General features: G+C 45.6%; 1 protein-coding gene across 1 annotated transcript in view; it reads left to right on the forward strand.

The window, feature by feature from the left end:
• The window catches only part of DCHS1 (dachsous cadherin-related 1), a 280,595-nt gene that overhangs the window by 219,308 nt on the left and 33,699 nt on the right, over positions 1-27,588 (forward strand). The window contains exons 10-14 of the mRNA XM_030199763.1: positions 12,042-12,885; positions 16,588-16,827; positions 19,323-19,448; positions 19,847-20,056; positions 22,422-23,285. Coding sequence (XP_030055623.1) covers positions 12,042-12,885; positions 16,588-16,827; positions 19,323-19,448; positions 19,847-20,056; positions 22,422-23,285 — 2,284 coding nt within the window. The remainder of the gene's footprint in view (positions 1-12,041; positions 12,886-16,587; positions 16,828-19,322; positions 19,449-19,846; positions 20,057-22,421; positions 23,286-27,588) is intronic.

Raw genomic sequence — 27,588 nt, forward strand, 5'->3', positions numbered from 1 at the left:
GAAGAGAGGGAAGAACCACAGAAAGGGACAGAACATTTCTGTTGAGAAGAGTTATAGGAACGCTCAAGGACGGTTGGGAAGGAGAATTTTAAGATAGGAAGGGAGGACAGAAGGATCGTTGGGGAAAGGAGAAAATCTAGGAAGGTTTAGAGAAGGCCGGGGATCTGAAAGAGTTGTAAGGAAAGTTTAGAGATGTTTGGATAGAATTTGCTGTCGGAAGGGGCAGAGGGGGGATGAGGAGGACTGAGAACTGTAAGAAGGTTCAGAGATGATTCAGAAGAAGAAGTAGCTGTAGGAAGCAATGGAGATGGCTGAGGAGGCGAATAGGCTGGAGGAAAGGACAGGATTGGTTGAGGAGGTAGAGCTGTAAGCAGGGTCAGAGATAGCTGAGAAGGAAGAAAACCTGTCAGAGGAAATAGAAATAGTTGGGAAAAGAAGAAAGCAAAGGGAGCTTCAGAGATGGAGGAGGAACCATAAGATTGGTTGAGGTGGTAGCTAGAGCTCTATTATTTACGGAATTTAATTTATATTTTCTTGACTCCTTTCCTCTAATACAGGGTTTCTTAAACCTGTCCTGGGAAGCATCAGCTAGTCAGGCTTTCAGTATATACACAATGAGTATGCATAAGATAGATTTGCATACACTATCTTTATTGCATTGGAGTTTCTTTCATGCATTTCGAGTGTGCACATCTTGAATTTCTAGCTGGCTGGTGCTCCTCTTTAACTGGATTGAGAATCACTACTGTACTAGATGTGAACCCTAATTTACAAAGAAATTTTACATAGAACATAGAGATTCAAATTCAGGTGCCCAACTCAGCATAGAGCCTTTTTTAAAAATACAGGCAAATGTGTATGTTTACTTTCCAGCACATGCAGCAGGGGCAGCCATTTTACAAAGATATGTGTTGAAATTATAGCTGTTGATCGATCAAAAGTTTTAATCATAATTAATTGCCTGTTCCTTGTTATACGCATCAGTTCAGACCAGAACTTGTGGGTTTGAGTCCCTTTACCAGCAAGTGGAGAGAGAGAGTACAGAATTGTGCTGTACCTTAATAGAACCCTGTGCAGCTGAGACAATTCAGTATTCTTCTCTCCAGCAGGTGGTAGAGGTCACTGTGCAGTTCTCGGTTTGGACTTTACTTTTAACTTCTGAACTGGTTGGTGACTGGCAAATTTCTGTGAAGCTGATATTGCAGTATATACAGTGCTTTTTTTGTAGAAAAAAAGGTGCCGGTACTCATTATGGGCGGGGTCACCACATATGGCTCCACCCCTATGATAGCCACACCCACATTAACCACACCCCCTATACCAGCCATGGCCCATATAAACAGACATCATTGAAAATATTACAGTACTATAGGAGACAAAAATAACGTGATTTGCTAAGTAGTAGTAGTAGTATACCCAGTGCAAAATAAGACAGACAATGTAAATTCTCAAATTGGACATATTACAAACACTAAAATGAAAATAAAATGATTTTTTTCTACCTTTGTTGTCTGGTGACTGTTTTTCTTTCTATATTGGTCCCAGTCTGTGATTCTGCTTTCCTTTGCTTTCGCTTAACTCTTCTGTGCCATTTGTCATTTTTGTCTCCTTTTTCTTTGCTTTCTTCAATATTTTCAGGCTCTCTCTCTGTCCAGATTTAATTCATTCTTACTATCCATTCTTTAATTTCCTTCATCTACCTGTGGCTTTTCATCTTTTCCTCACCCTTGTTCTCCCCATGCCCCTTCCTCTTATTCTCCAGTCTTTCTCTATTCCCCTTTTCCATCCAGCAGCTCTGCTTTCTCTCCCCATCCTTCCAGTGTCTCCCCTATTTCTTTTTGCATTCTTCCATCCAGCATCTTCCCTCTTTCTCTCCCCATCCTTCCATTTTCCCTCTCTCTCTCCCCATCCTTCCATCTGTTTTTCCCCCTCTCTCTCCCCATCCTTCCATCTGTTTTCCCCTCTCTCCCCAATCCTTCCATCTGTTTTTCTCCTCTCTCCCCAATCCTTCCATCTGTTGGTTTCCCTCTTTCTCTCTTTCCCCAATCCTTCCCTCTGTTGTTTTCCCTCTTTCTCTCTCTCCCCAGTCCTTCCCTCTGTTGGATTCCCTCTTTTTCTCTTTCCCCAATCCTTCCCTCTGTTGGATTCCCTCTTTTTCTCTTTCCCCAATCCTTCCCTCTGTTGGTTTCCCTCTTTTTCTCTTTCCCCAATCCTTCCCTCTGTTGGTTTCCCTCTTTTTCTCTTTCCCCAATCCTTCCCTCTGTTGTTTTCCCTCTTTCTCTCTCTCCCCAATCCTTCCCTCTGTTGTTTTCCCTCTTTCTCTCTCTCCCCAATCCTTCCCTCTGTTGTTTTCCCTCTTTCTCTCTCTCCCCAATCCTTCCCTCTGTTGTTTTCCCTCTTTCTCTCTCTCCCCAATCCTTCCCTCTGTTGGTTTCCCTCTTTTTCTCTTTCCCCAATCCTTCCCTCTGTTGGATTCCCTCTTTTTCTCTTTCCCCAATCCTTCCATCTGTTGGTTTCCCTCTTTCTCTCTCTCCCCAATCCTTCCCTCTGTTGGTTTCCCTCTCCCTGCCAAGTTTGGCGCGAACGGCGCGAAGTCGCGACGCACGCGGCACCAGCCCCTATTTCCGGCCGCTGCTGCTTCTCCTGTTGAGCAGCAGCGGCCGCTACACAAAGAAAAAGAAGATTAACAAAAAAAATTTGAAACCTTGCTGAAACGCGGCACCACGGCACTGTAGACAGCCATTAGGCATTGGCTGTTGCCCCGCAGCCGCTCCTCCTCTTGCCTCTACGTCACTGCGCTCCTCCGGGGTCTTCCTCCATGGGCAGTGACGTAGAGGCAAGAGGAGGAGTGGCTGCGGGGCAACAGCCAATGCCTAATGGCTGTCTACAGTGCCGGGGTGCCGCGTTTCAGCCAGGTTTGAAGTTTAAAAAAAAATCTTTTTCTTTGTGTAGCGGCCGCTGCTGCTCAACAGGAGAAGCAGCAGCGGCCGGAAATGGGGGCTGGCACTGCGTGTGGGACATGGACTCACGGGGCGGGGGGAGGAAAAAAAAAAGGTGCCGGTACGCCATACCGTTGCGTACCGGCACAAAAAAAGCACTGAGTATATAAGTACATAAGTAATGCCATACTGGGAAAAGACCAAGGGTCCATCGAGCCCAGCATCCTGTCCACGACAGCGGCCAATCCAGGCCAAGGGCACCTGGCAAGCTTCCCAAACGTACAAACATTCTATACATGTTATTCCTGGAATTTTGGAGTTTTCCAAGTCCGTTTAGTAGCGGTTTATGGACTTGTCCTTTAGGAAACCGTCCAACCCCTTTTTAAACTCTGCTAAGCTAACCGCCTTCACCACTTTCTCCGGCAACGAATTCCAGAGTTTAATTACACGTTGGGTGAAGAAAAGTTTTCTCCGATTTGTTTTAAATTTACTACACTGTAGTTTCATCGCATGCCCTCTAGTCCTGGTAGTGCTGGGTCTCTACCCCCCTCCCCTGAAGCTCTTTGTTTCTTCTTCTGCTTTCTTTACTAAACATAACACTTGCTGACTGATGAAGAGCAGTGACTGAAAGGAGAGTCGGGGCTTTCTCTGAGGAAGTCTGTTGGTAATAGCTGAGTTTACTCTGGTGGGGGGAATGACATTTAATTTGTGCAGCTCCTGGATTGTTTGTCTGAGGCAGTTACTGGAGAACTGGGTGTCAGCTGAAGGGAGTGGGTACTTCAGCAGAGGTTTAAAGCGTCATTAAAAAACAAGCTTAAAGCAGTTGAATTGGACTTGCAGCAGGGATGATACTCTGAGGAGTCTGAGTTCTTCTCCCCTTCTCTCCCCTCCCTTGGCCACTGCTGTTCTGTCCTTTAACTATGGATGAGAAATTGCTTCCTCAAGAGCTTCAGACTCACAGTGTTTGTTTCAGGTTACAATACCAGTTCGTGGAAACAGGTGGAAGTTTGCACCCACATTATGAGGGGCCCTGAGGGAGCTCATATCAGAGGCCGAGTGTTTAGACAGCTAGGCCGAAGCACTAGCCTTTCCTGGTGCTCAGCTCACACCCCGGCCTAAGGTAATTTTCAGGTTGCATTTCTGAATGCAGGTCTTGACAAAGGAGGATAACTCTGAGGCATCTGAGTTTTCTTCCTATTCCCTCTCCCTCCTCCCATTTTTTTTTCTTAAAGACAAGTGGTGTGATTTGGAGAGGTTCTCAAGGACTGAACTTAAAAAAAATAAAATGAAAAGAAGCATAAGTTAAGCATGCTGGGTCCTTATCTCCCGCGCTCTCTTTCAGATAGACAAATGGGTAAGGTGAAAACCTGCACAGTTCCAGTTCTGTGCTGAGTTAATTTCAGCAGGTGATATCACATCCATGTCAGAGCTCCTCTCTCTTTCTCACTTCCACCCAGCTAGGGAAGCAAGAGTGGAAACAGCCTGCAGAACTGGCCCTCTTCCCTTCTACACAAGTGAAGCTTCCCAGAGTGCATTTAAGGCCAGATTAGGCTTGTGATGCATCGAAAATGTTCTGCAGCCTCAGAATAATTTAAAACAACTCTGGGTGTAGCTTCAGGTACTGGTTTTGGCTCTTCCCAGACCAAATCTGTGTGCCTGAATGGAAGGAACCACAGGTTGCCTTTAGCAATGTTAGCATTTCACTGATGGGGGAAAGAAGGAAGGGGGAGACAGTTCAGCAGACAGAGGGAGATTGGCTGGTCAGAAAGTGATAATGCCTCGAGGAGATTGTCTAGGAGAGAGGAGCCTGATCTCTGGGTAGCTCTTGAATGGGTCCTCAGAGATAGAAAGAGAGAAAACTGAAAGAAGATAAAGACCCTGGAGCTGATATTCAGACTGTGGGAGGGAGCCCAGCTCACTCCTGTGGTTGGCGGTCAGCTTGGACATTCAATGCAGGGCCATTTCTGGTGACCGACATTGAATATTCAGTTTATTTTTGGCCAGTATAAACTGGCAAAGTTGATATTCGGAGATAGCTGGTTAAGTTTAAACCAGGCAAAGATATTCCATTAGTTAAGCGTCCCAATGTGGCCACTTATAATAGCTGACTATGTGGTGAATATTCAGGGATAGCTGGCTATATCGTGCGATATAGCCTGTTATCCCCTAGCCGATAACTGGGAGTATTCACTGTGGGAGAGCCGGTTATGTTTCGTTGAATGTTGACGGATAGCTGGTTAAGTGCCATTTGACCGTCCCGGTGCCATTCCTGGCCGGTTAAGTGGTTTTCAATATCAAGGGGCCTATGTCTGTTCAGTCTGCCCATCCATGCCATCTACTATCCCTTCCTCTCCCTTAAACATCCCATGTGCGTGTCCCACGCTTTCTTGAACTCAGATCAGTCTTCATCTCCACCAGCTGTACCAGGAGGACGCGTTCACCACCCTTTCCATAAAGCTGGAAATTGTCAGGCTGGAACCTTTGTTTAATTTTAGTTTGTCATATGTTGAATTGTTTTATTATATTACTAGTAAAAAAGGCCCGTTTCTGACACAAATGAAATGGGCGCTAGCAAGGTTTTCCTCGGCTCCCCTGCAGCCACCCATGTCCAGCGAACCTCCTCTCTCCCCTGCCCCCACCGCCACCCATGTCCAGCGACCCTCCTCTCTCCCCTGCAGCCACCCATGTCCAGCGACCCTCCTCTGGACATGGATCAGCTGTGAGGCATGTTTTTTTTCCCCCCGGGTTCTGAAGTTGACATCATAATGGCTATGGTGATGTCAGCCTGATCTACGGAGCCTAGCAGACCAACTCGGAAGTCAGAACGTTGGAGGTGAGAATTATTATATAGGATGAACGTAATTCTGTAACCCGTTCTGGGCACTGTTGGGAGGATGGGCTAAATTCTTATGTTATTCCTGAGTCTGTCACCTTTTGCCTTCAACCTGTGCCCCCTCATTCCAGAGCTTCCTTTCAATTTGAAATAGACTTATCACTTGTAATTCATGCCATGGAGGTTTCTAAAGGTCTTTACAGAGGGCGTTTGTTATGTTTTCCCTCTTCATCAAGCTTATTTGCTGAAGAAAAGTCAGCTTCAGACTGCCTCTGTGCCTCTCCTGGTGCTCCATGACACAGTCACATTCAGGAGTTTTAGCACATGCTCCTTCAGTTGCTTCCAGGGTTTTCTTCCTCTGGAAGGTTTTTAGGTTATTTAAGAAAGAACAACTCTCGCTCTTAGTTACTCAGTCTTTGGAAACCTTGGATATTTCAACATCTTCTCAGCCCCCTTCTGTGCAGGGTGATTCCATCATGCGAGGGTCCACCAAAACCCTTTCCAATTCATAAGGCTATTTTGGATCTCATTACTGTGGAATGGGATTCCCCTGATGCAGGGCTAAGGTTAAATTGTATTCTCTGCTTCCAGCTGAACAAGAGAGATTTCTGCATTCAAACGTGAAACCTTTAGTCACTGCAGTCACTAAGAAGTCTAAGAGACTCCCTGCAGAGCTCAGCTCCCCAGCCCCAGCAAACTCACTGGCTCTCTCCCAGGTCTCAGTGGAGATCTCAGCTTAACTATTTGTTGAGTGAAAAAGTATTTCCTCCTAAAAGTATTTCCATGTAACTTCCTCAAGTGTCCCCTAGTCTTTGTACTTTTGGAATGAGTAAAAAAATCGACTTACTTCTACTCGTTCTACACCACTCAGGATTTTGTAGACCTCAATCATATCATCCATCTCTTTTCCAAGCTGAAGAGAGGAGTTCCATCTCCTTTATCATTTTGATTACTCTTCTTTGAACCTTTTCCGCTGTATCTCTTTTCTGGTACGACGACCAGAACTGAACACAATACTCAAGGTGAGGTCGCACCATAGAGCGATACAAAGGCATTATAGTATTTTCAGTCTTATTCACCTTCCAAAAAGAGAACAGCAAGAACTCCTCTTGGGTTTGCTTCTGGTCCATATTTTCCCTACTCAGGTCACCTTAGTGAGAGGAGAAATGCATTTCTGTTTTTTATTTCTCATATTTCTCCCTGGATTATACATAGTTTTTCCTGCTCATTTTTTGATGTTCTGTGTTGGATTTGGAAAATGTGTGATCTTTCCCCCAATGTTCAGTTGAGAGCAGTCATCGTTTTTTTAAGTACTAATCACAGTTAACATAGAAACATAGAAAAATGTATGCAGATAAAGGCTATACGGCCCGTCCAGTTTGCCCATCCATGCCACTACTCTCCCTATCACTCCCTTAAGAGATCCTATGTACTTGTCCCAAGCTCTCTTGAATTCAGATACTGTTTTTGTCTCCACCAATTCCACCAGGAGACCAGTTCCATGAATTCACCACCCTTTCTGTGAAGAAGTATTTCCTCAGGTTACTTCTGAGTCTATCACCTTTCACCTTCATTCTATGCCTCCTCATTCCAGAGCTTTCTTTGGGCAGAAAGAGACTCACCTCTTGTACATTTATGCCACATAGGTATTTAAGTGTCTCTATCGTATCTCCCCTCTCCCATTTTTCTTGCAAAGTATACATATTGAGATCTTTGTCTGCCCCCATATACTTTATAACGAAGACATTGATTATTTCTGTAGCCGCCCTCTGGACCAACTTCATCCTGTTAGAAGGTGGAGTCTCCAGAATTGGCTCAATATTATAAATAAGGTCTTTTATACAAAGGCATCATCACCTCCTTTTTCCTACTGGTCATTCCTCTCCCTATGCATCCAAGCATCCGTCACATTTTCTACCTGTTTGGCCACCTTAAGATCATCACACTCAAGTCCTGCTCCTCTTTCATGCACAAAAGCTCTTCACCCCCTAAACTGTACTGTTCCCTTGGGTTTTTGCAGTCCAAATGCATGACCCTGTATTTTTTAGCATTAAATCTAAGCTGCCAAACTCCAGACCATTCCTCTATCTTTGCTAAGTCCTTCCTCTTGTTATCCACACCATCAGGGTGTCTACACTATTGCAGATTTTGGTATCATCTGCAAAGAGGCCAACCTTACCAGACAGCCCTTCAGCAATATTGCCTACAAAAATATTTTAAAAAATCAGTCCAAGAACCGAACCTTGTGACACACCACTGGTAACATTCTTGTCCTCAGAATGAGCTCCATTTACCACTACCCACTCAACCAGTTTCTAAACCAGTCAGTCATTTTAGGGCTCATACTGAGGACACTCAGTTTATTTATTAGTCGTATATGCAGAACTGTGTCAATGGCTTTGTTAAAATCTACATATACCACATCTAGTGTGTTCCCTCAATCCAACTCTCTGCTTACCCAGTCAAAGAAATTAATCAGATTTGTCTGACAAGACCTGCCTCTAGTGAATCCTTGTTGCCTCAGGTCCTGTAATCTATTGGATTCCAAAACTTTACTATTCTCTGTTTTAAAAGCTTTTCCATTAATTTACTTAACACAGAAGTCAGACTTACCATCCTGTAGTTCCCAACCTCTTCCTTGCTTGCATTTTTGTGCAGAGGGACCACATCTGCTCTTCTCCGGACTCTGGGACCACTCCCTACTCTAGAGAAGCATTGAAAATGCCAGGCAGTGGAGCAGCTAGAACTTCACTAAGTTCCTTCAGTACCCTCAGTTGTATGCCATCCGGCCCAATTGCTTTGTCCACCTTTAGTTTAGTTTAATAAAAAAAGACAATGAAATCATGTATTCAACCCCAAGTTTACCTTTTCCCAAGTTTGAATGCAATTTGCAGTAGGTAAGATACAGCAGTAGTTTTCCTCCCCTCAGCAGATCCTCTCTCAGCACCTGTCCAGGACCCAAATGTTCAGTTCCAGGCCATGTCCGGGCACCAGCTTTGAACACTTGCGCATATGCAGCCATGAGCCAGCCGTCGACACTTGTGTGGGTCTTAGCCAATATTCAGCCAGGATCTAGGTGGGGGATCAAAGGGAGATTAGTTCCAGGGGGTGGATTGGGGGATTGGAGCATCCAGCCTGCAACTTCAGCTCCAGCCTGCAGCTTCAACTCCAGTCCTGCAACCTCTGCTCCTCTGTTCCAGCCTTCAGCCTCAGCTCCAGCCTACTGCTTCACCTTTGTCCGTGACTGTTACCTAACACTTGGGACTGCCTGAGTCACTACATATGGCTCCATTTCACATTCTCCTCCTAGTACTGTCCCTTCCCAATCTACTTCTCCACCCGAAGCCACTGTGCACTACAGTTATACATTGCCCTTTCGTTGATTTTATTACCTCACCATCTCTCTTGTCCTCTTCCTCCCTCCTTGCTTTCTGCCTTCAACATTTCATTCCTTCTATTGTACCTTCCCCATTCTATCTGAGTTCTTCTCGCCTTCATCGCCACTTCTCTCCTACTCTCCTCCGCACTCTCTTACTCCTTCTTCTTCTCTCTGCTAGAGACATCAATCCCAATCCTGGTCCCTCTCACCACCCCTCATCCTATTTGTGCAGGTCGCACCGTGACCTCTCCAATCTCATCTCTATTCCTCTCCTCCCCCCTCTTCTCTGCCCTTCTCATGTGCTCCATGGAATGCCCGCTCCATCTGCAACAAACCTTCCTATATCCATGACCTTTTTATCTCTCGTAACCTCCACCTACTCGCCATAACAGAAACTTGGCTCTGCCCTGAAGACTCTGCTTCAGTCGCAGCCCTCTGCTATGGTGGTTATCTCTTCTCCCACACCCCTCGCCCTGCTGGCCGCGGTGGTGTTGTTGGACTATTACTCTCAACATCTTCCAAATTTCAATCTCTTCTGCCACCTCAGTCTCTCTGCTTTTCTTCTTTTGAAGTCCACTCCATCCGCCTATTCACTCCTTTGCCTCTTCGAATAGCAGTTATTTATCGTCCCCCTGATAAGTCCCTTTCATCCTTTCTCAGCGACTTTGACGCTTGGCTTTCCTTCTTTCATGATCCTTCCTCCCCCTCCCTCATCCTTGGCGACTTTAACAGCAGCAGTGAGAGTTGAACTGGGCACCTCTGAATGTCAAGACTGGTGCTGTAACCACTAGGCTACTCCTCCACTCCATGTTGAGTTTGAAAACCAAATTGTGATGGATGTAAACATGAAAGAGACTCAATATACTGAGGTAATTGCTTACTAGCAACAGTCTCTAGTGATTTAGGGCCCTGTTTACCCATATGTTCCTGTAGGCAACTTAGAGGGGCATAATCGAACGTCGCCGGCGAAATAGATTGCCAGCGATCTATTTTGGCGGCGGCGCAACAACTGGCCGGAACTGTATTATCGAAAAAGATGGCCATCCATCTTTTTTTTCGATAATACAGTTTAGCCCGGCCAAATGCCAGAGTTCGCCGGGTTTGAGATGGTTGCTTTTGTTTTTCAGCGATAATGGAAAAAAATGCCAGCGATCTCAAACCCGGAGAAATCCAAGGCATTTGGTCATGGGAGGAGCCAGCATTTGTAGTACACTGGTCCCCCTCACATGCCAGGACACCAACCGGGCACCCTAGGGGGCACTTCTAAAAAAATTTTTAAAATACACAAATAGCTCCCAGGTGCATAGCTCCCTTACCTTTGGTGCTGAGCCCCTCCAAATCCCCCCCAAACCCACTCGACACAACTCTACACCATTACCATAGCCCTTATTGGTGAAGGGAGGCATTTACATGTGGGTACAGTGGGTTTTGGGGGGGTGTTGGAGGGCTCAACACTTAGCACCACAAGTGTAACAGGTAGGGGGGGGGATGGACCTGGGTCTGCCTGCCTGAAGTGCACTGCACCCATTAAAACTGCTCCAGGGAGTTGCATACTGCTGTCAGGGAGCTGGGTATGACATTTGAGGCAGGCATACAGGCTGGCAAAAAAAGGTTTTTATTTTTATTTTTTTAGTGTGGGAGGGGGTTGGTGACCACTGGGAGAGTACGGGGAGGTCATCCCCCATTCCCTCTGGTGGTCATCTGGTGAGTTGAGGCACCTTTTTGAGGCTTGGTCGTGAAAATAAGAGGACCAAGTAAACCCGGCGAAATACTGATGAACGCCGCTTTTTTTTTTCCATTATCTGCGAAAGCCGGCCACCTGGTAGCCACACCCATGCCCGCCCATGTCCCACCTTTGCTACGCCGCCGACACGCCCCCTTGAACTTTCGCCGGCTCGGCGATGGGAAAGCGGCGATGGTGTCAAAAAAGCAGCTTTCAATTATACCGATTTTGCAGATTTTGAGAGATCACCGGCCATCTCCCGATTTATGTCGGAAGATCGCCGGCGATCACTTTCAAAAATAAGCCTGTTAGCGTTTTGCACGCTAAAAACGCTAATGCGCCTTTAGCAAAAAGGGCCCTCAATGAGTGGAGGAATTCCTGCACTGGACCTAAAACTAGAAGTAGGAAATGTGTCTAAATCCTTTGACCCATCTCCAGAGGAAATTTACACGGAATTAAAAGACTATTAAAAAATTAACAAGCCAGGAAATTATATGAGACAGAGGCTGGGTTAACAGAAAAGAGGGACAATTATCCAGTACACAAGGAGCATTTGTGAGCTTGAGCAATAAAGAACTAACATCCTCAGCAGTAATGATACTAAAAATGCTCCAGACTTGATTAGCAGGAATATAACTAAGTGTGAAACATGATATTTTTCTGTTTCTCCTCTTTCCCTAGGATTATACAGAGTTTTTCCTGCTGAGTGTGATTTTCTGTCAGCTTTGGGAAATGCGCATCCCTGATCTCTTTGTATTTTGCACAGTACAGAAAGAATTTAGTTTCTGGTTCTGTTTCTCCTCTTTCCCCTAATGATTATTCAGTTTTCGGAAATGTACATCTCCGATATCTTTGCATTTTGCACAGTGCAGTGGGAAATGCATTTCTGCTTCATGTAGAGTCTGGTTTTCAGTTCAGTTGTCTGCATATTTCTGATTCTAGTTTTGAGCCCTTAGGGGGAACTTTCAAACAAAGCGCATATTTGTAAACCCTGCATGTCCCCCCACCCTCCCACGTGCTTCTTTCACCTGTGTCTCCTCCTTCCCTCTATCTTCCTGCTTGTCTGCCTGTTTATCTTATTCCTCTTTCCCCTCCTTTTCTCCTTATATATATATATTTTTTTTACTCTGATTCAGTCACTTAAAGCTTTAATTTAACTTCCCTCAGGTGTTGCCGTCATCTCGAATGCTGCCCAAACTGGACCCCACATCTGTGACCCTGCACTCCATGGAGGGTGTGAAGCCGGGCTCTGTGATCGGTTGTGTGGCCTCTGCGGATGTAACTCTCCAGTCCAAGACACAGCTGACATACACTCTCATTGGGGGCAGTGACTCTAATGGCACCTTTGGAGTGGACAGTCACACTGGGAACATCTACTTGGCAGGAGAGCTAGATTATGAGGCCGGGTCTCATTATACACTGCAGGTCTGTGTGGAGGACGCATCCCGTGGCTATCTGATCAGTAATCTCATTGTGGTGGACATTCACGTTGAGGACTCTAATGAACATGCCCCCGAGTTCCCAGAGGATCCCGTCACCATTGTGGTGTCAGAAAACGCTGAAGTCGGCTCCTCCATTTTCACCTTCCAGGCATTAGATAAGGACGGTACAGGACCCAACAGTGAAATTCACTACAAAGTGCTCCAGCAGACCCCACCTCACACACACTTCAGCTTAGACCCCCGCACTGGTGCTCTGCGCGTGGCCAAGGTTTTGGACCGCGAGGTCATTTCTTCTTTTTTACTGGTAATCCAAGCCACAGACCAGGCGATGAACGTAACCCAACGCAAGTCCTCGGCAGTGACAGCCCGGGTCTTTGTCACAGATGAGAATGACAATGCCCCAGAGTTTCTCTCTCCCTCTTCAGTCAGCGTCATGGAGGACCAGCCTACAGGCTTTGTGGTTGTGTACATTGTTGCGCAGGACAAAGACCTGGGTGAGAATGGTAGAGTCAGCTACCAGCTCCAGGCTGGAAATTCTGGTGGCAAGTTCCAGCTGAATCCCAGCACAGGTAAGAAATCTGCAAAACCCAAAGAGAGGGGTTGCTGAGGCAGAGGTGAGCAGGCAGGATAGCATGAGGAAAGCTTCTGGATGGAAAGACTGCTAAGGGAGAAGCATTCTGCAGTTACAGGCTGCCCACAGCTGGCATTATGGCTGGCTTTTTTTGGCAGGGCTGACCCACCACAACATGTACTAGGCATCTGCCTAGGGCAGGATTAGTGACAGAACAGGAGAGCAGTTCTTCAACTACTCCTTTCCTTCCCTCCTGCCACTAACACTGTTGCCCTTCCTCTGCCAGAACCAGAGAGGCAAGAGGATTGAGCACAGACCCACATGCAAGCACTTTCTCCTCCCACTCCACCCCCACCAAGAGAAAGTCCTGTGTTGGAGGGAAGCAGGACCCAGCAGTGCTTGAGCATGGACCTGTGCCTCATGGTCCCACATTGGCTGGATACAGGGGGAGGAGAGATAAGATGCTGAATGAGTGGATGGTAGGGACGGAAAGGGGAGATGCTGAACTGGGATGCTGGACTGTAGTAGGGGGGTAGGGACAGGAAGGAGAGATGCTAGACTCTGGCAGGGGGTATGGATGGGAAGGGGAGAAGCTGAATTATGCCAGGGGGTAGGGATACATAGTAACATAGTAGATGATGGCAGAAAAAGACCTGCATGGTCCATCCAGTCTGCCCAACAAGACAAACTCATATGTGTATACCTTACCTTGATTTGTGCCTGCCTTATTCAGGGCACAGACCGTACAAGTCTGCCCAGCAGTACTTCCCGCCTCCCAACCACCAGTCCCGCCTTCCATCACCGGCTCTGGCACAGACCATATAAGTCTGCCCTCCATTATCCTCGCCTCCCAACCACCAACCCCTCTTCCCCCCACCTGCTCCACCACCCATTTTCAGCTAAGCTTCTTAGGATCCATTCCTTCTGCACAGGATTCCTTTATGCATATCCCACACATGTTTGAATTCCGTTACCGTTTTCATCTCCACCACCTCCCGCGGGAGGTGAGAAGGATGAGAAGGGCAGATGTTGGACTGTGGATTAGGGGTAGGAAAGGGGCATTGGGAGAAGCTGGACTACGGGGGTAGGGTGGTATAGGGTGCTGGTTTGCAAGGGTTGGGGTGATAGGATGCCCCTGGGGTTGGGGGAGGAGCATGGCTGAAGGTTTTCCTCGGGTGTTGGGTACCCTTGGTCCAGCCATACTTTTTTTTTTTTTACATATTTATGGGAGTTGGTAGGCTCAGAGATTGTTTAATAATTCCAGGTTTTAATTTATTTCCTTGCACTGCAATTTCAAATTTATGTTTCTGTGTTTATTAAAAGCTTGATAAATGCCCAATTAGAATGCTTTCTGAGCATTTTACGAAGTCAAATAAAATCAAAAGTTATAAAAGAAATATAATGTATAATAGGAAAGAAAATATATCATTTCAATGGACTGGCATGGGCTGTTTGTATTTTCTTATAACAGATACTATAAAACAAAACTATAGAATTCAATATAATAGAATAAATACAAATATCGATATAGATAGATAACCAGCCTTGACCTTACCCCATCTTATAGAAATTGATGATTTCTTAGGGAGTCTCAGATTAATCAAAGGCATCTTCAAATAAAAATATTTTTAGTTTCTTTTCAAAAATCACCAGTGATTGTTCTAATCTCAGAGATGCAGGAAGAGCATTCCAAAAGGATGGATCCGAAATACCAATTTTTTTATTTTTCTCTAATAGTGTCCAGCATAATGATCCTAGAGAATGGTAGAAATAAGCGATTCTGTTGAATAGAACATAAAGTTGTAGACGGAACAGAAGGGTTATGTAAAGTGCTAGGTATTCAGATATGAATGAAAGACCTTAAAAACCATAAAAACAGCCTTAAAGGTTGTCCTGTAAAGAACAGGGGAGACATGAGGTCATGGTTTCATCATCATTTATTAGTCTGACTCTCTGACTCGCTTAACGTCTGAAGCTCTAATGCCATTAAATAAGACTTTGCAGTAATCCAGGTGACTGATCATGAAAGCGTGAACTAAAATTCTTAATGCTGTCAGTATAAACAGCTGCCGTTCTGAACAAAGTAGCGTCGTACGGTTAATGAGGTCAATTCCATAGAGGTCCCTCGAATTTTAACAGAGAAAAGTGAGTGGGGATCCAGCAAGAACAATGGGTGACATCAAGGTTTGTGTACTTGACCATTTCCTTATTTTTGTTTCCCTTACTTGGCCTATGGAATTGAAAGAGGACCTTTATTATAAGTAAGCAGAGAAGTGGGCTGGGGGAGGGGCAGGGTAGACCAGGAAGGAAAATAGGGAAATGGGTAAGAGGAGAAGCTGAGCTAGAGTGCAGAAGGATTTTGAAACAATAATAAGGATTTGTCCATATATGGAAGACTGACCTTTAGCAGTAATATCGCGAGACTACAACTACAGCTCGCAACAGCCATTTTAACACATGGAGCCGCTAGAGGTAGGAGCAAGGTGGGATCACTCCTAGCCAGGATTCCCCCACTGGACCCTGAAGGAGGGGGGCTGATATCGGAATGAACCAGACGAGGGTGACCGATCTCAGGGGGAGGGTTCAGGAGGGAGGGGGGAGGGCATCCAACAATGTCTGATGCTACCCACATTCAGTTTTGGCAGCAGCGTAGCTAAGTGGCTTCTTTTTATTTGGTCCTTTTTGGCGCATAGCTGTGTCGGCACAGACACTCGCAAACTGCCAGCTCCTTCCAGACTCTCCCCATCTTCAGCCCACAGTGTAAATGACTGCTAGTCCCAATATCCCACAGCACTGACTGGTTAAATTCTGCTGCTGAATAACAGAGCATGATTTAAGCAGGCACGAGCCTCTGCTCACCGCTTAAATCAAGCTGTGAATTTTTACTACTACTACTATTTAGCATTTCTATAGCGCTACAAAGCGTACGCAGCACTGCACAAACATAGTCTACCATAGTAAGGTTCATAGTCTACCTTACCAAAATAATTCAAAAGGCAGCTTGCAATAGTATTAGTACTTCAGGTACAGTAAGTCCCTGCTACAGCGAGCTTACAAACTTAGAGTGGAGTGGAGGACTGGTCTTGCAATCCAGAGGTGGCTGGTTCAAATCCCACTGCTGCTCCCTGTGGGTCTGCAGTCAGTGGCAAACCCAGAAATTCAGTGCAGGCCGTATCTGGCAACCAGCATTGAATTTCCAGGGTTGTTTTTGACTGCTAAGAACATAGCCAGCTAAGCCAATAATCATCAGCTGACCAGCTAAGTTATAACAGCCAAAAGATAGACCTGCTATTTATGCCTGTATATCTGGCCGCTAAATTTAGCCAGTCAGCCAATGAATATTGGCATGATATAGCCAGTGACTGGGCCAGGTATCTTGTGATGAGTATTAGTGTTAAGCAGCTTAAGGCTATTTAACTGGCCAGGAGCCGTTCCTGGACATTTAAATAGCTCTCAATATTGGGCGTAAAGTGACTTTCCCCAATTTATTAATGCCACATTCGAATCATGGTATCTCCAATTCTTAGTACCTTACTGTGAGCACCAATTGGCTCAATCTCTCGATGAAATGGGGATGGAGGAAGACAGAGTTCTGTCTTCATAGTTTGGATCTGGGATGCCAAGATACTATGTCTGCTTCTATGAGTGGAGTATATGTCTGGAAGGGTAACTTCCGTCTTTCTGATGTTGTCTGTTGAAGGTTCATTGGCTATTGTGAAACCACTTAACCGAGAGGAAAAGGAACAGTATAATCTCACTGTGGTAGCCTCAGACCACGGCTTTCCACGCCGGACATCCACACAGTCCCTCTCCATCCTAGTCATTGATGTAAATGATGAAGCACCAGCCTTTGAAAGAGCTGAGTATGAAATCACAATATTGGAGAACCAAGAACCTGGAGTCACTGTGCTACAGCTTTCAGCAACAGACAAGGATCTGGGTAAGCTGGGTGGTTTTTTTTTTTAATAAGGGTAATATTCTGAATAAGATGGATGGGGGGGATTTGGATTAGAATCACATGTTCTGGGTAAACTAGGTGGGGGGTTGGATAAAAGTCACGTTGTTTGGTTAAGCTGGTTGGGGGGTTTGGATAAGGGTCACATTCTGGGTAAGATGGATGGGGGGATTTGGATTAGAATCACATGTTCTGGGTAAACTAGGTGGGGGGTTTGGATAAGGGTCACATGTTCTGGCTAAGCTGGGTGGGGGGTTCTGATAAAGGTCACGTTGTTTGGATAAGCTGGTTGGGGGGTTTGGATAAGGGTCACATTCTGGGTAAGATGGTTGGGGGGTTTGGATAAGGGTCACATTCTGGGTAAGATGGTTGGGGGGTTTGGATAAAGGTCACGTTGTTTGGATAAGCTGGTTGGGGGGTTTGGATAAGGGTCACATTCTGGGTAAGATGGATGGGGGGTTTGGATTAGAATCACATGTTCTTGATAAGATGGGTGGGGAGTTTGGATAAGGGTCACATTGTTTGGATAAGCTGGTTGGGGGGTTTGGATAAGGGTCACATTCTGGGTAAGATGGTTGGGGGGTTTGGATAAGGGTCACATTCTGGGTTAGATGGTTGGGGGGTTTAGATAAGGGTCACATTCTGGGTAAGATGGTTGGGGGGTTTGGATAAGGGTCACATTGTTTGGATAAGCTGGTTGGGGGGTTTGAATAAGGGTCACATTCTGGGTAAGATGGATGGGGGGATTTGGATTAGAATCACATGTTCTTGATAAGCTGAGGGGGGGGGGGTTGGCTAAGGATCACATTCTGGGTAAGCTGGTTGGGGGGTTTGGATAAGGGTCACATTCTGGGTAAGATGGATGGGGGGTTTGGATTAGAATCACATGTTCTTGATAAGCTGGGTGGAGGGTTCTGATAAAGGTCACGTTGTTTGGATAAGCTGGTTGGAGGGTTTGGATAAGGGTCACATTCTGGGTTAGATGGTTGTGGGGTTTGGATAAGGGTCACATTCTGGGTAAGCTGGTTGGGGGGTTTGGATAAGGGTCACATTCTGGGTAAGATGGATGGGGGGATTTGGATTAGAATCACATGTTCTTGATAAGCTGGGGGGGGGGGGGTGATTGGATAAGGATCACATTCTGGGTAAGATGGTTGGAGGGTTTGGATAAGGGTCACATTCTGGGTAAGATGGGTGGGGAGTTTGGATAAGGGTCACATTGTTTGGATAAGCTGGTTGGGGGGTTTGGATAAGGGTCACATTCTGGGTAAGATGGTTGGGGGGTTTGGATAAAGGTCACGTTGTTTGGATAAGCTGGTTGGGGGGTTTGGATAAGCTGGTTGGGGGGTTTGGATAAGGGTCACATTCTGGGTAAGATGATTGGGGGGTTTGGATAAAGGTCACGTTGTTTGGATAGGTTGGTTGGAAGGTTTGGATAAGGGTAACATTGTGGGTAAGATGGTTGGGGGGTTTGGATAAGGGTCACATTATGGGTAAGATGGATGGGGGATTTGGATTAGAATCACATGTTCTGGGTAAACTAGGTGGGGGGTTTGGATAAGGGTCACATGTTCTGGCTAAGCTGGGTGGGGGGTTCTGATAAAGGTCACGTTGTTTGGATAAGCTGGTTGGAGGGTTTGGATAAGGGTCACATTCTGGGTTAGATGGTTGTGGGGTTTGGATAAGGGTCACATTCTGGGTAAGCTGGTTGGGGGGTTTGGATAAGGGTCACATTCTGGGTAAGATGGATGGGGGGATTTGGATTAGAATCACATGTTCTTGATAAGCTGGGGGGGGGGGGGATTGGATAAGGATCACATTCTGGGTAAGATGGTTGGAGGGTTTGGATAAGGGTCACATTCTGGGTAAGATGGATGGGGGTTTGGATTAGAATCACATGTGCTTGATAAGCTGGGTGGGGAGTTTGGATAAGGGTCACATTGTTTGGATAAGCTGGTTGGGGGGTTTGGATAAGGGTCACATTCTGGGTAAGATGGTTGGGGGGTTTGGATAAAGGTCACGTTGTTTGGATAAGCTGGTTGGGGGGTTTGGATAAGCTGGTTGGGGGGTTTGGATAAGGGTCACATTCTGGGTAAGATGATTGGGGGGTTTGGATAAAGGTCACGTTGTTTGGATAGGTTGGTTGGAGGGTTTGGATAAGGGTCACATTGTGGGTAAGATGGTTGGGGGGTTTGGATAAGGGTCATGTTCTGGGTAAGATGGATGGGGGGATTTGGATTAGAATCACATGTTCTTGATAAGCTGGGTGGGGGGTTTGGATAAGGATCATGTTCTCTGTGTGAGTGTTGGTAGGTGCTGGTGTTTGTAATGGAGCCAGCAGATTTTTACGAACCTTTCTTTAATACTGTTATCCTGTGGTGTATCCTTTCTGCATTTGAGACTCTTGTCACACGTCTTTCTTGCTGATTCTCACACTGCGCTTTTGAGTTTGTCTTGTTTTTATTTTCTCTTCTGCACAGGCTCTAATGGAAGGGTTACCTATGGTTTGGTTACTAAGGACGTATTCTCAATTGATCCAGACTCAGGCCTTTTAACTGCGACACAGTCGCTGGACAGAGAAGTTAAAGACCAGTTCACATTAACAGGTGAGATCTTGTCATTTCAGATGATTCCCAAGGCTTGAATATGCTGCCATTAACTTTTATTCAGCTACCTGAGGGTCCTTCTCTGTTTTATGTGGAGGAGGAGCCTAATGGTTAGTGCAGCAGCCTGAGAGCCAGGGGAAGTGGGTTCAATTCCCACTGCAGCTCCTTGTGACTCTGGATAAATCACTTAACCCTCTATTGCTCCAGGTACAAGCAAGTATCTGTATACTGTGTAAACCGCTTTGATTGTAACCACGAAAAGGTGGTATATCAAATCCCATTCCCCCCCCCCCCCTTCATGCACACACAAGGGTCATCCCCAGGGCTCTCTCCAGGTTCTAAGCCCAGCCCCAGCTGACCCAAGTTGGGGTGACTTTCTCATTTTCTTTTCATTGCAGTATATGCCAGGGATGGGGGTGTACCTCCACTCTTTTCAAGGGCTACTCTGCGAATTACTGTGGGTGATGAGAATGACAATGATCCAGCCTTTGAAAGGGAATCAACATACCTGGAGGTACCAGAGAACCAGAGCCATGTGGTACTGTGTAAACTGAGGGCCACAGACCCGGATGCCGGAGAGAATGGTCAAGTGGAATATCACATCATCGGTAAGGGACCCATCAGCACAGTTTTACCATGTTGAACGGTCAGGTTTTCAGTCTCTCGTTGCAAGCCACAAGATTTTTTTTTAAAACTCATGTTTATTAATGTAGAGCAATATAACAGGACATAAGTGGTATATGTAAAATTCCAGTACGTAACTAAACAAGTCTTCACTCTTACATTTTTCAATTTTTACAATTTTCTCCCCTTCCCAACACCCCCCCCCTCCCCACTCTAACTTTCCCCATTACTACTACTACTACTACTACTATTTAGCATTTCTATAGCGCTACAAGGCTTACGCAGCGCTGCACAAACATAGAAGAAAGACAGTCCCTGCTCAAAGAGCTTACAATCTAATAGACAAAAAATAAATAAAGTAAGCAAATCAAATCAATTAATGTGAAGGAGGAGAGGAGGGTAGGTGGAGGCGAGTGGTTACGAGTCAAAAGCAATGTTAAAGAGGTGGGCTTTCAGTCTAGATTTAAAGGTGGCCAAGGATGGGGCAAGACGTAGGGGCTCAGGAAGTTTATTCCAGGCGTACGGTGTAGCGAGACAGAAGGCGCAAAGTCTGGAGTTGGCAGTAGTGGAGAAGGGAACAGATAAGAAGGATTTATCCACGGAGCGGAGTGCACGGGAAGGGGTGTAAGGAAGGAGTTCAAAATTCTGCTTCGGGCTACTGAAGTCAGCGTATCCCAAAAAAGCCACAAGATTTTTAAGAATGATAATATAACAGTAATGCCTTGCCAGTTTCAGTTCATCTTACACAGGTCTGATCCGTGATTAGAAACTCCCATGTTCCTGGTTCCTTCACATACAACTTACTAACAAACCTTTTTATGGTTCAATATTTTTATTGACTTTAAATTACAATACAGAAACAGCACTGAATATCTGGGGATAATTTAGCTAGCGGAGATCAGCGTTTTAAAAATCCCTGACTGACGCGGGCTGAATATCCGGAGGATAGAATTTTGTTTGGAGAATTATTGACTGTAATGTATAATAGTGAGATAGTAATGATACTGTTAATTAAAGTGTGGTTCAGTTGTGATATTCTGTTGGATATCATTCTTGAATTATTGTCTCAGTCTGATCTCACAGCTGTTTTTAAGGATTGTAAAACCTATATTTTGAAGGTAACAGGCTGTATCAGCTATTCTTGTATTTACCCATGCTCAGCAAAGAATAGTCACTTTATATAGCACTGCATACAAATCACAGAAATGTCGCCCTGAACTCAAATAGTAATAACCCTATATGCAAATATTCTGCCAGACTCCAGAACAGTGTTTCTAAAGCACTAAAGAACATTTCACCCAGTCCATGGAGCAGGAAGGAGAACCTGCAAATACAGCACTTCTACACTACAATTTTTTTTGTTGTTGTTGTTCTGAATCTATCGCATCACTGCTACCTTGTGGGCTGGTTAAAATAAAGCTGACAGAGACTCCTCCTAACCTTCTGACCATCACACCATGACGGTAAACTCAGCAGGACTGAGTAGAACCCGAGCCAGCATCAGCATGGTTCCACTCTCAGTTTCCACCACTCACGTGGGGAGAATAAACAAAGAGCAGGGAAGGGGTTATTATTTGCTGAGCAAGGTCTCCTCCAGGCTTATTTCCCCTCTTTTCGCTGAATGGGCTTCTGGATTAGACAGCATAGTGGTTCTTCTTTGTTCTGCTCTGTGCCTGGTCTTCATGCTCCATCCCCCCTCCCCCCCCCCCCCCCCCCCCCCCCCCCAGGGATATGCTGAAGCAGAAAGCAGAGAACTGGTCTCTACTGCCTGATCTGATAATATGGAGACTAGCCAGCAATCAAGAGAGGAGACTGAGACCTGTGTGCACCTGCTATGCAAGACTCTGGGCAGTTACTCCTTTTGCTCATAGGTCTCTGCAGGGAGGATATTATTACAGGATCTTTAGAGAGGGACAGTATGGTGGTGGGATTGTCCACAGAGGAGGTGGGTAAAAAATACTCCAGGGAAGGAGACCATTCAGAGATGGATTGGTAGGGAAGCCGTCGGTTATAGCTGTATAGCGTAGTAAACGGTGTGGAAGCAATGAAAGGATAAATGCATTGGTGTGGTGTTCAGAGGAAGAGAAAGGAGCTATAGAGGGGGACAGTGCAATGGGGTATCTGAACCTGTAGTGGGGTGAGGGTGCTGCAGAGAGGGAAAAACATTGATGGGCTGATTGGGAAGATGAGTAGGCTGAAATGAATACTTTTGCTTATTGTGTATCTCATATTCACAGAGATGGATGACTGTGAGCTTTCGGGATGCTATCTTTCATCAACTTTCTCCTCTAGCCTGGAGGAGTTATGATGCACCTTATTAGAAATGTTCTCTCTAATTTTGTCTTTCAGATGGTGACCCCAGTCAAGATTTTAGTCTTGATTCCAGTTCTGGAATCCTCACTACTGTCAGGAGCTTGGATCGGGAGTCTGTGTCAATGTATTCTATCATTGTGGTGGCCAAAGACCATGGAAATCCTGAACGCAGTGCTACCATGTCCCTCAGCATCCAAGTCCTGGACATCAATGACAATGTCCCTGTCTTTTCTGAGACATCATTCACAGTGGAAGTGCCTGAGGATTTGCCACTAGGATACCTGGTCCTACAGCTAACTGCTATTGACCTGGATGAAGGTCCTAATGCAGACATCTCATACTATCTGGGCAATGAGTCTTTAGGAATGTTCCATATTGATCCCAAAAATGGACGAATCACATCTGCCATGGGCCTGGACCGTGAGAAACACTCAACATACAACTTCCTAGCCAAAGCCATAGATTCAGCCCCCTCGGACCCTAAAAGTGCTACTGCTCTTATCACAGTGATCGTGCAAGATGTCAATGATAATGCCCCCTTCTTCATTCAGAGTCCCCTCTTCATTAATGTGTCCCGACACACCCCCATGAAACCTGTAGTGGCCACCATGAGAGCTGAAGATAAGGATGCTGGGGCCAATGCCTCCATACTGTATCGCTTGTCTACACGGACCCCAGGATTCACAATCAACTCATACACAGGAGAGATCCAGGTGACCTCACCGCTGGCCTCCATGAGTCAGCGAGAGCGTACGCTTTTTGTTGTGGCTACAGACTTGGGCAAACCAGCACTTTCAGCCACAGGAGTGGTGGTGATCTACCTTCAAGAAGAAACATATCAGGGGGTGCGCTTCCCCCGTAGCACGAAGGATGCAGCTATACCAGAGAATGCGTCCCCAGGTAAGAGAAGTGCCTATAGCTGTCACAATCATTTTGAAGAGCTGAAGCAAATGTTCAAAATCCTGACCAATTCATGATTTGGCAATTTCTTAGGTCAATGATATCTCATAGTGGGGATTCTCAGTGATATTTCATAGTTGTTATGCCCACCGCTAGCAAAACATGATTGTCAGCACATAAGGGGGATTTTAAATACTTGGATAGATGAGCAGGTTCAAAAGGCTTTATTAACAGAGCTATGACAGCAAATAAAATAACAGGACAGAGTCTTAGCTTCGCATAATTGGATTTAGCTTAGATATTCTCGCAAGATACATTCGGGTGCAGTAGGTATTTTCTTGTCCCCAGAAGATTTAAAATCTAAGTTTATACCCGAGGCAATGGAAGATTAAGGGTAAGGGAAATGCATTTGATATACCACTTTTCCGTTCACATATAATTATATACAAGTTCATTCTCGGTCCCTAGTGAGCTCACAATCTAAGTTTTTGTACCTGGGGTAATGGAGGGTTAAGGGATGGCGCAAGGGAGGCTCAGGATCACAAGGAGCCACAGAGGGAATCAAACTTGGTCCCCTAGATCTTAGGCTGCTGCACTAACCATTAGGCTACTTCTCCTACGTAAGTACATAAGTACTTATGGTCCAAAGGTCCATCAAGCCCAGTATCCTGTTTCCAATAATAGCCAATCAAGGGTACAAGTACCTGGCAAGATCCTAAAACAGTACAATACATTTTATGCTGCTTATCCTAGAAATAAACAGTGGATTTTCCCCTTGTCCATTTTAATAATATCTTATGGACTTTTCTTTTAGGTAGCTATCCAAACCTTTTTTAAACCCAGCTTTATGTTAATATTTATATGTGGAGGGGCATAATCGAACGGGGCACCCAAGTTTTCCTGAGGGCATCCTCACAGGACGTCCCCGCATTCGGGGAAACCCGTATTATTGAAACAAGATGGGCAGCCATCTTTCGTTTCGATAATATGGATCAGGTGACCCTCAGGGGGAGGAATGCTGGCTTCGGCCTAACCCCTGGTAAGCCTTTTCCTCAGCTGAGAGGTGTCCAGCTCTACCACCGGCTGCCTTTCAGGTGCTGTAGAGGACTTGCAGCTCATCTGCATATCCTTTCAGCCTTCTCCGGGCTGACTCCCAGGTCCGCTCCAATCCACTCAGGGCCTCCGTTCTAGGTGCCCAGCGCTCCCGCCAGGTCCTGTGGAGGACTTGCAGCCCTTCTGCATTTCCTCACAGCTGTATCCGGGGTGACTCCCAGGTCTTCCCAGGGTCCTCGCTCCAAGTGCCTTGTGTTTCCAGGTGCTTTTTGGCTAGGATCAGGTGACCCTCAGGGGGAGGAATGCTGGCTTCGGCCTAACCCCTGGTAAGCCTTTTCCTCAGCTGAGAGATGCCCAGCTCTATCACTGGCTGCCTTTCAGGTGCTGTAGAGGACTTGCAGCTCATCTGCATATCCTTTCAGCCTTCTCCGGGGTGACTCCCAGGTCCGCTCTGATCCACTCAGGGTCTCCGCTCTAGGTGCCGTTTCTCTTTACATCTGCTTTTCTCCCAGTTACTCTATCTGTTGCTTAACACCTCAGTCACTACTCATAGCCCCTATACACATTCTTTTCCTTGCCCTGTCCCTTCCTAATCTTTTCCCCCTACCCCTACCCCTACCCCTACCGCTGTCTACCGCAGGAACTCACTGCCCATCCATGTCCTCTCCCGTCCTGCTCACTACTACAATACCCTACCCACCCCCGTCCCTCACCACCTCACCATCTCTCCTATCCCCCTCCTCCTTCCTAGCTCTCAACCTTCATCACTTCCTTCCTGCCATTAACCCATCCCCATTCCTCCTAAGCGTATCCTGTGTTCGTCTGATTGTAGGATGGCATGTATTGAAGGAATTGTTTTACAGATTCTTCCCCCTCAGTCCAAATCATAAAAATGTCATCAATGTACCCTGTTAGATTGTCACTGAAATGTTTTGATGCCTCACTTATATATACTGTCATCTACCAAGATTTGCTTATTTCTGATCTGACGAAGAAGGGCAACCTTCGAAAGCTAATCAAGAAATGTACTAAGTTATGTCCAATAAAAAAGGTATCATCTTATTTTCTTTTTCATGTTTTATTCTGTTTTATTTCTATTGATTACCTTTAAAAGTGGACTAACATGGCTACCACACCTCTCTACTAATAATACCTAACATTCTATTTGCTTTCTTAGCCGCCACAGTACATTGAGCAGAAGTTTCCAACGTATCATCAACGACGACACCTAGATCCCTTTCTTGGTCGGTGACTCCTAACATGGAACCTTGCATTACATAGCTATAATTCGAGTTCCTCTTTCCCACATGCATCACTTTGCACTTGCTCACATTAAACGTCATTGTAAACGTAGATTGTAAGCTCTTTGAGCAGGGACTGTCTTTCTTCTATGTTTGTGCAGCGCTGCGTATGCTTTGTAGCGCTATAGAAATGCTAAATAGTAGTAGTAGTAGTAGTAGTAATTTAGATGCCCAGTCTCCCAGACTCATAAGGTCCTCTTGTAATTTTTCACAATCCTCTTGCGATTTAAGCACTTTGAAAAACGTTGTCGTCAGCAAATTTAATTACTTCAGTAGTTACTCCCATCTCTAGAATATTTATAAATATTAAAAAGCAGTGGTCCCAGCACAGACCCCTGGGGAACCCCACTATCTACCGTTCTCCATTGAGAATATTGACCATTTAACCCTACGCTCTGTCTTCTATCTTTTAACCATTTTTCAATCCACAATAGAACACTACATCCTATCCCATAACTCTCCAATTTCCTCTGGAGTCTTTCATGAGGTACTTTGTCAAACGCCTTTTGAAAATCCAGATACACAATATCAACTGGTCACCTTTATCCACGTGTTTGTTCACCCCTTCAAAGAAATGTAATAGATTGGTGAGGCAAGATTTGCCTTCACTAAATCCATGCTGGCTTTGTCTCATTAATCCATGCTTTTGAATATGCTCTGTAATTTTGTTCTTTATAATAGTCTCTACCATTTTGCTCGGCACTGACGTCCGGTTCACCGGTCTATAATTTCCTGGATCACCTCTAGAACCTTTTTTTGAAAAATCGGCGTTACATTGGCCATCCTCCAATCTTCCGGTACCACGCTCGATTTTAAGGATAAATTGCATATTTCTAACAATAGCTCCGCAAGCCCATTTTTCAGTTCTATCAGTACTCTGGGACAGGGGTGTGCTGGTAAATTTTTAACAACAGGCTCTTTCTCCGGACAGACGTAGCCAGCTCTGCAGTTGGAAGGGCCAGGGGTGGCCGGGAATGAGGTGGGGTGTGGGAGCAACACTTGCCTCTCCTCCCTCCCTTCGTGTGGGCACGCTAAGCATACCTTTGCTGGCAGCCAATAAATGGACTGCCACCACTCCCAACGTCTTGCTCTAAGCAGCATGCTGGAACTTCTCTCACCTGCTGGAGAAGTCCCAGCCTGCTGCCCAGAGCTGGAAACAAGGAGCGGGGAGCAGCGGCAGTCTATTTACTTGGATGGCAGGGCTCAGCATCCCCACCAGCAAAGTAAAAGATAATTCAGCAGGGGGCCCAAGCCCACATTTTGGGAGCCTACTACTACTACTATTTAGCATTTTTATAGCGCTACAAGGCGTACGCAGCGCTGCACAAACATAGAGCCAGTTGTTAAAGTAGCCATGGAGGGCCCCACTTTAACAACTGGCTCCCAAAATTCTTAAAAACTTAACAACTGGCTCTTGCGAGCCTGTGAGAGCCTGCTCCAGCACACCACTGCTCTGGGATGAATACCATCCGGTCCAGATTTGCTACTCTTCAGTTTGTAGACCTGCCCCATTACATCCTCCAGGTTTACAGAGAATTCATTAAGTTTCTCCGACTCGTCAGCTTCGAATACCATTTCTGGCACCAGTATCTCACCCAAATCTTCCTCGGTGAAGACCGAAGCAAAGAATTCGTTTAATCTCTCTGCTACGGCTTTGTCTTCCCTGATCGCCCCTTTTACTCTTCGGTCATCTAGAACTGATTCTTTTGCTGGCTTCCTGCTTTTAATATACCTAAAAAGATTTTTACTATGTGTTTTTTCCTCCAACGCGATCTTTTTTTCGAAGTCCCTCTTAATTTTCCATATCAGCGCTTTGCATTTGACTTGACATTCCTTATGCCGTTTCTTATTATTTTCAGTCAGTTCCTTCTTCCATTTTCTAAAGGATTTTTTTTTTAGCTCTAATAGATTTCTTCACCTCACTATTTAACCATGCCGGCTGTCGTTTG

Source organism: Microcaecilia unicolor, chromosome 4, assembly GCF_901765095.1.
Source record: "Microcaecilia unicolor chromosome 4, aMicUni1.1, whole genome shotgun sequence".
NCBI lineage: Eukaryota > Metazoa > Chordata > Amphibia > Gymnophiona > Siphonopidae > Microcaecilia > Microcaecilia unicolor.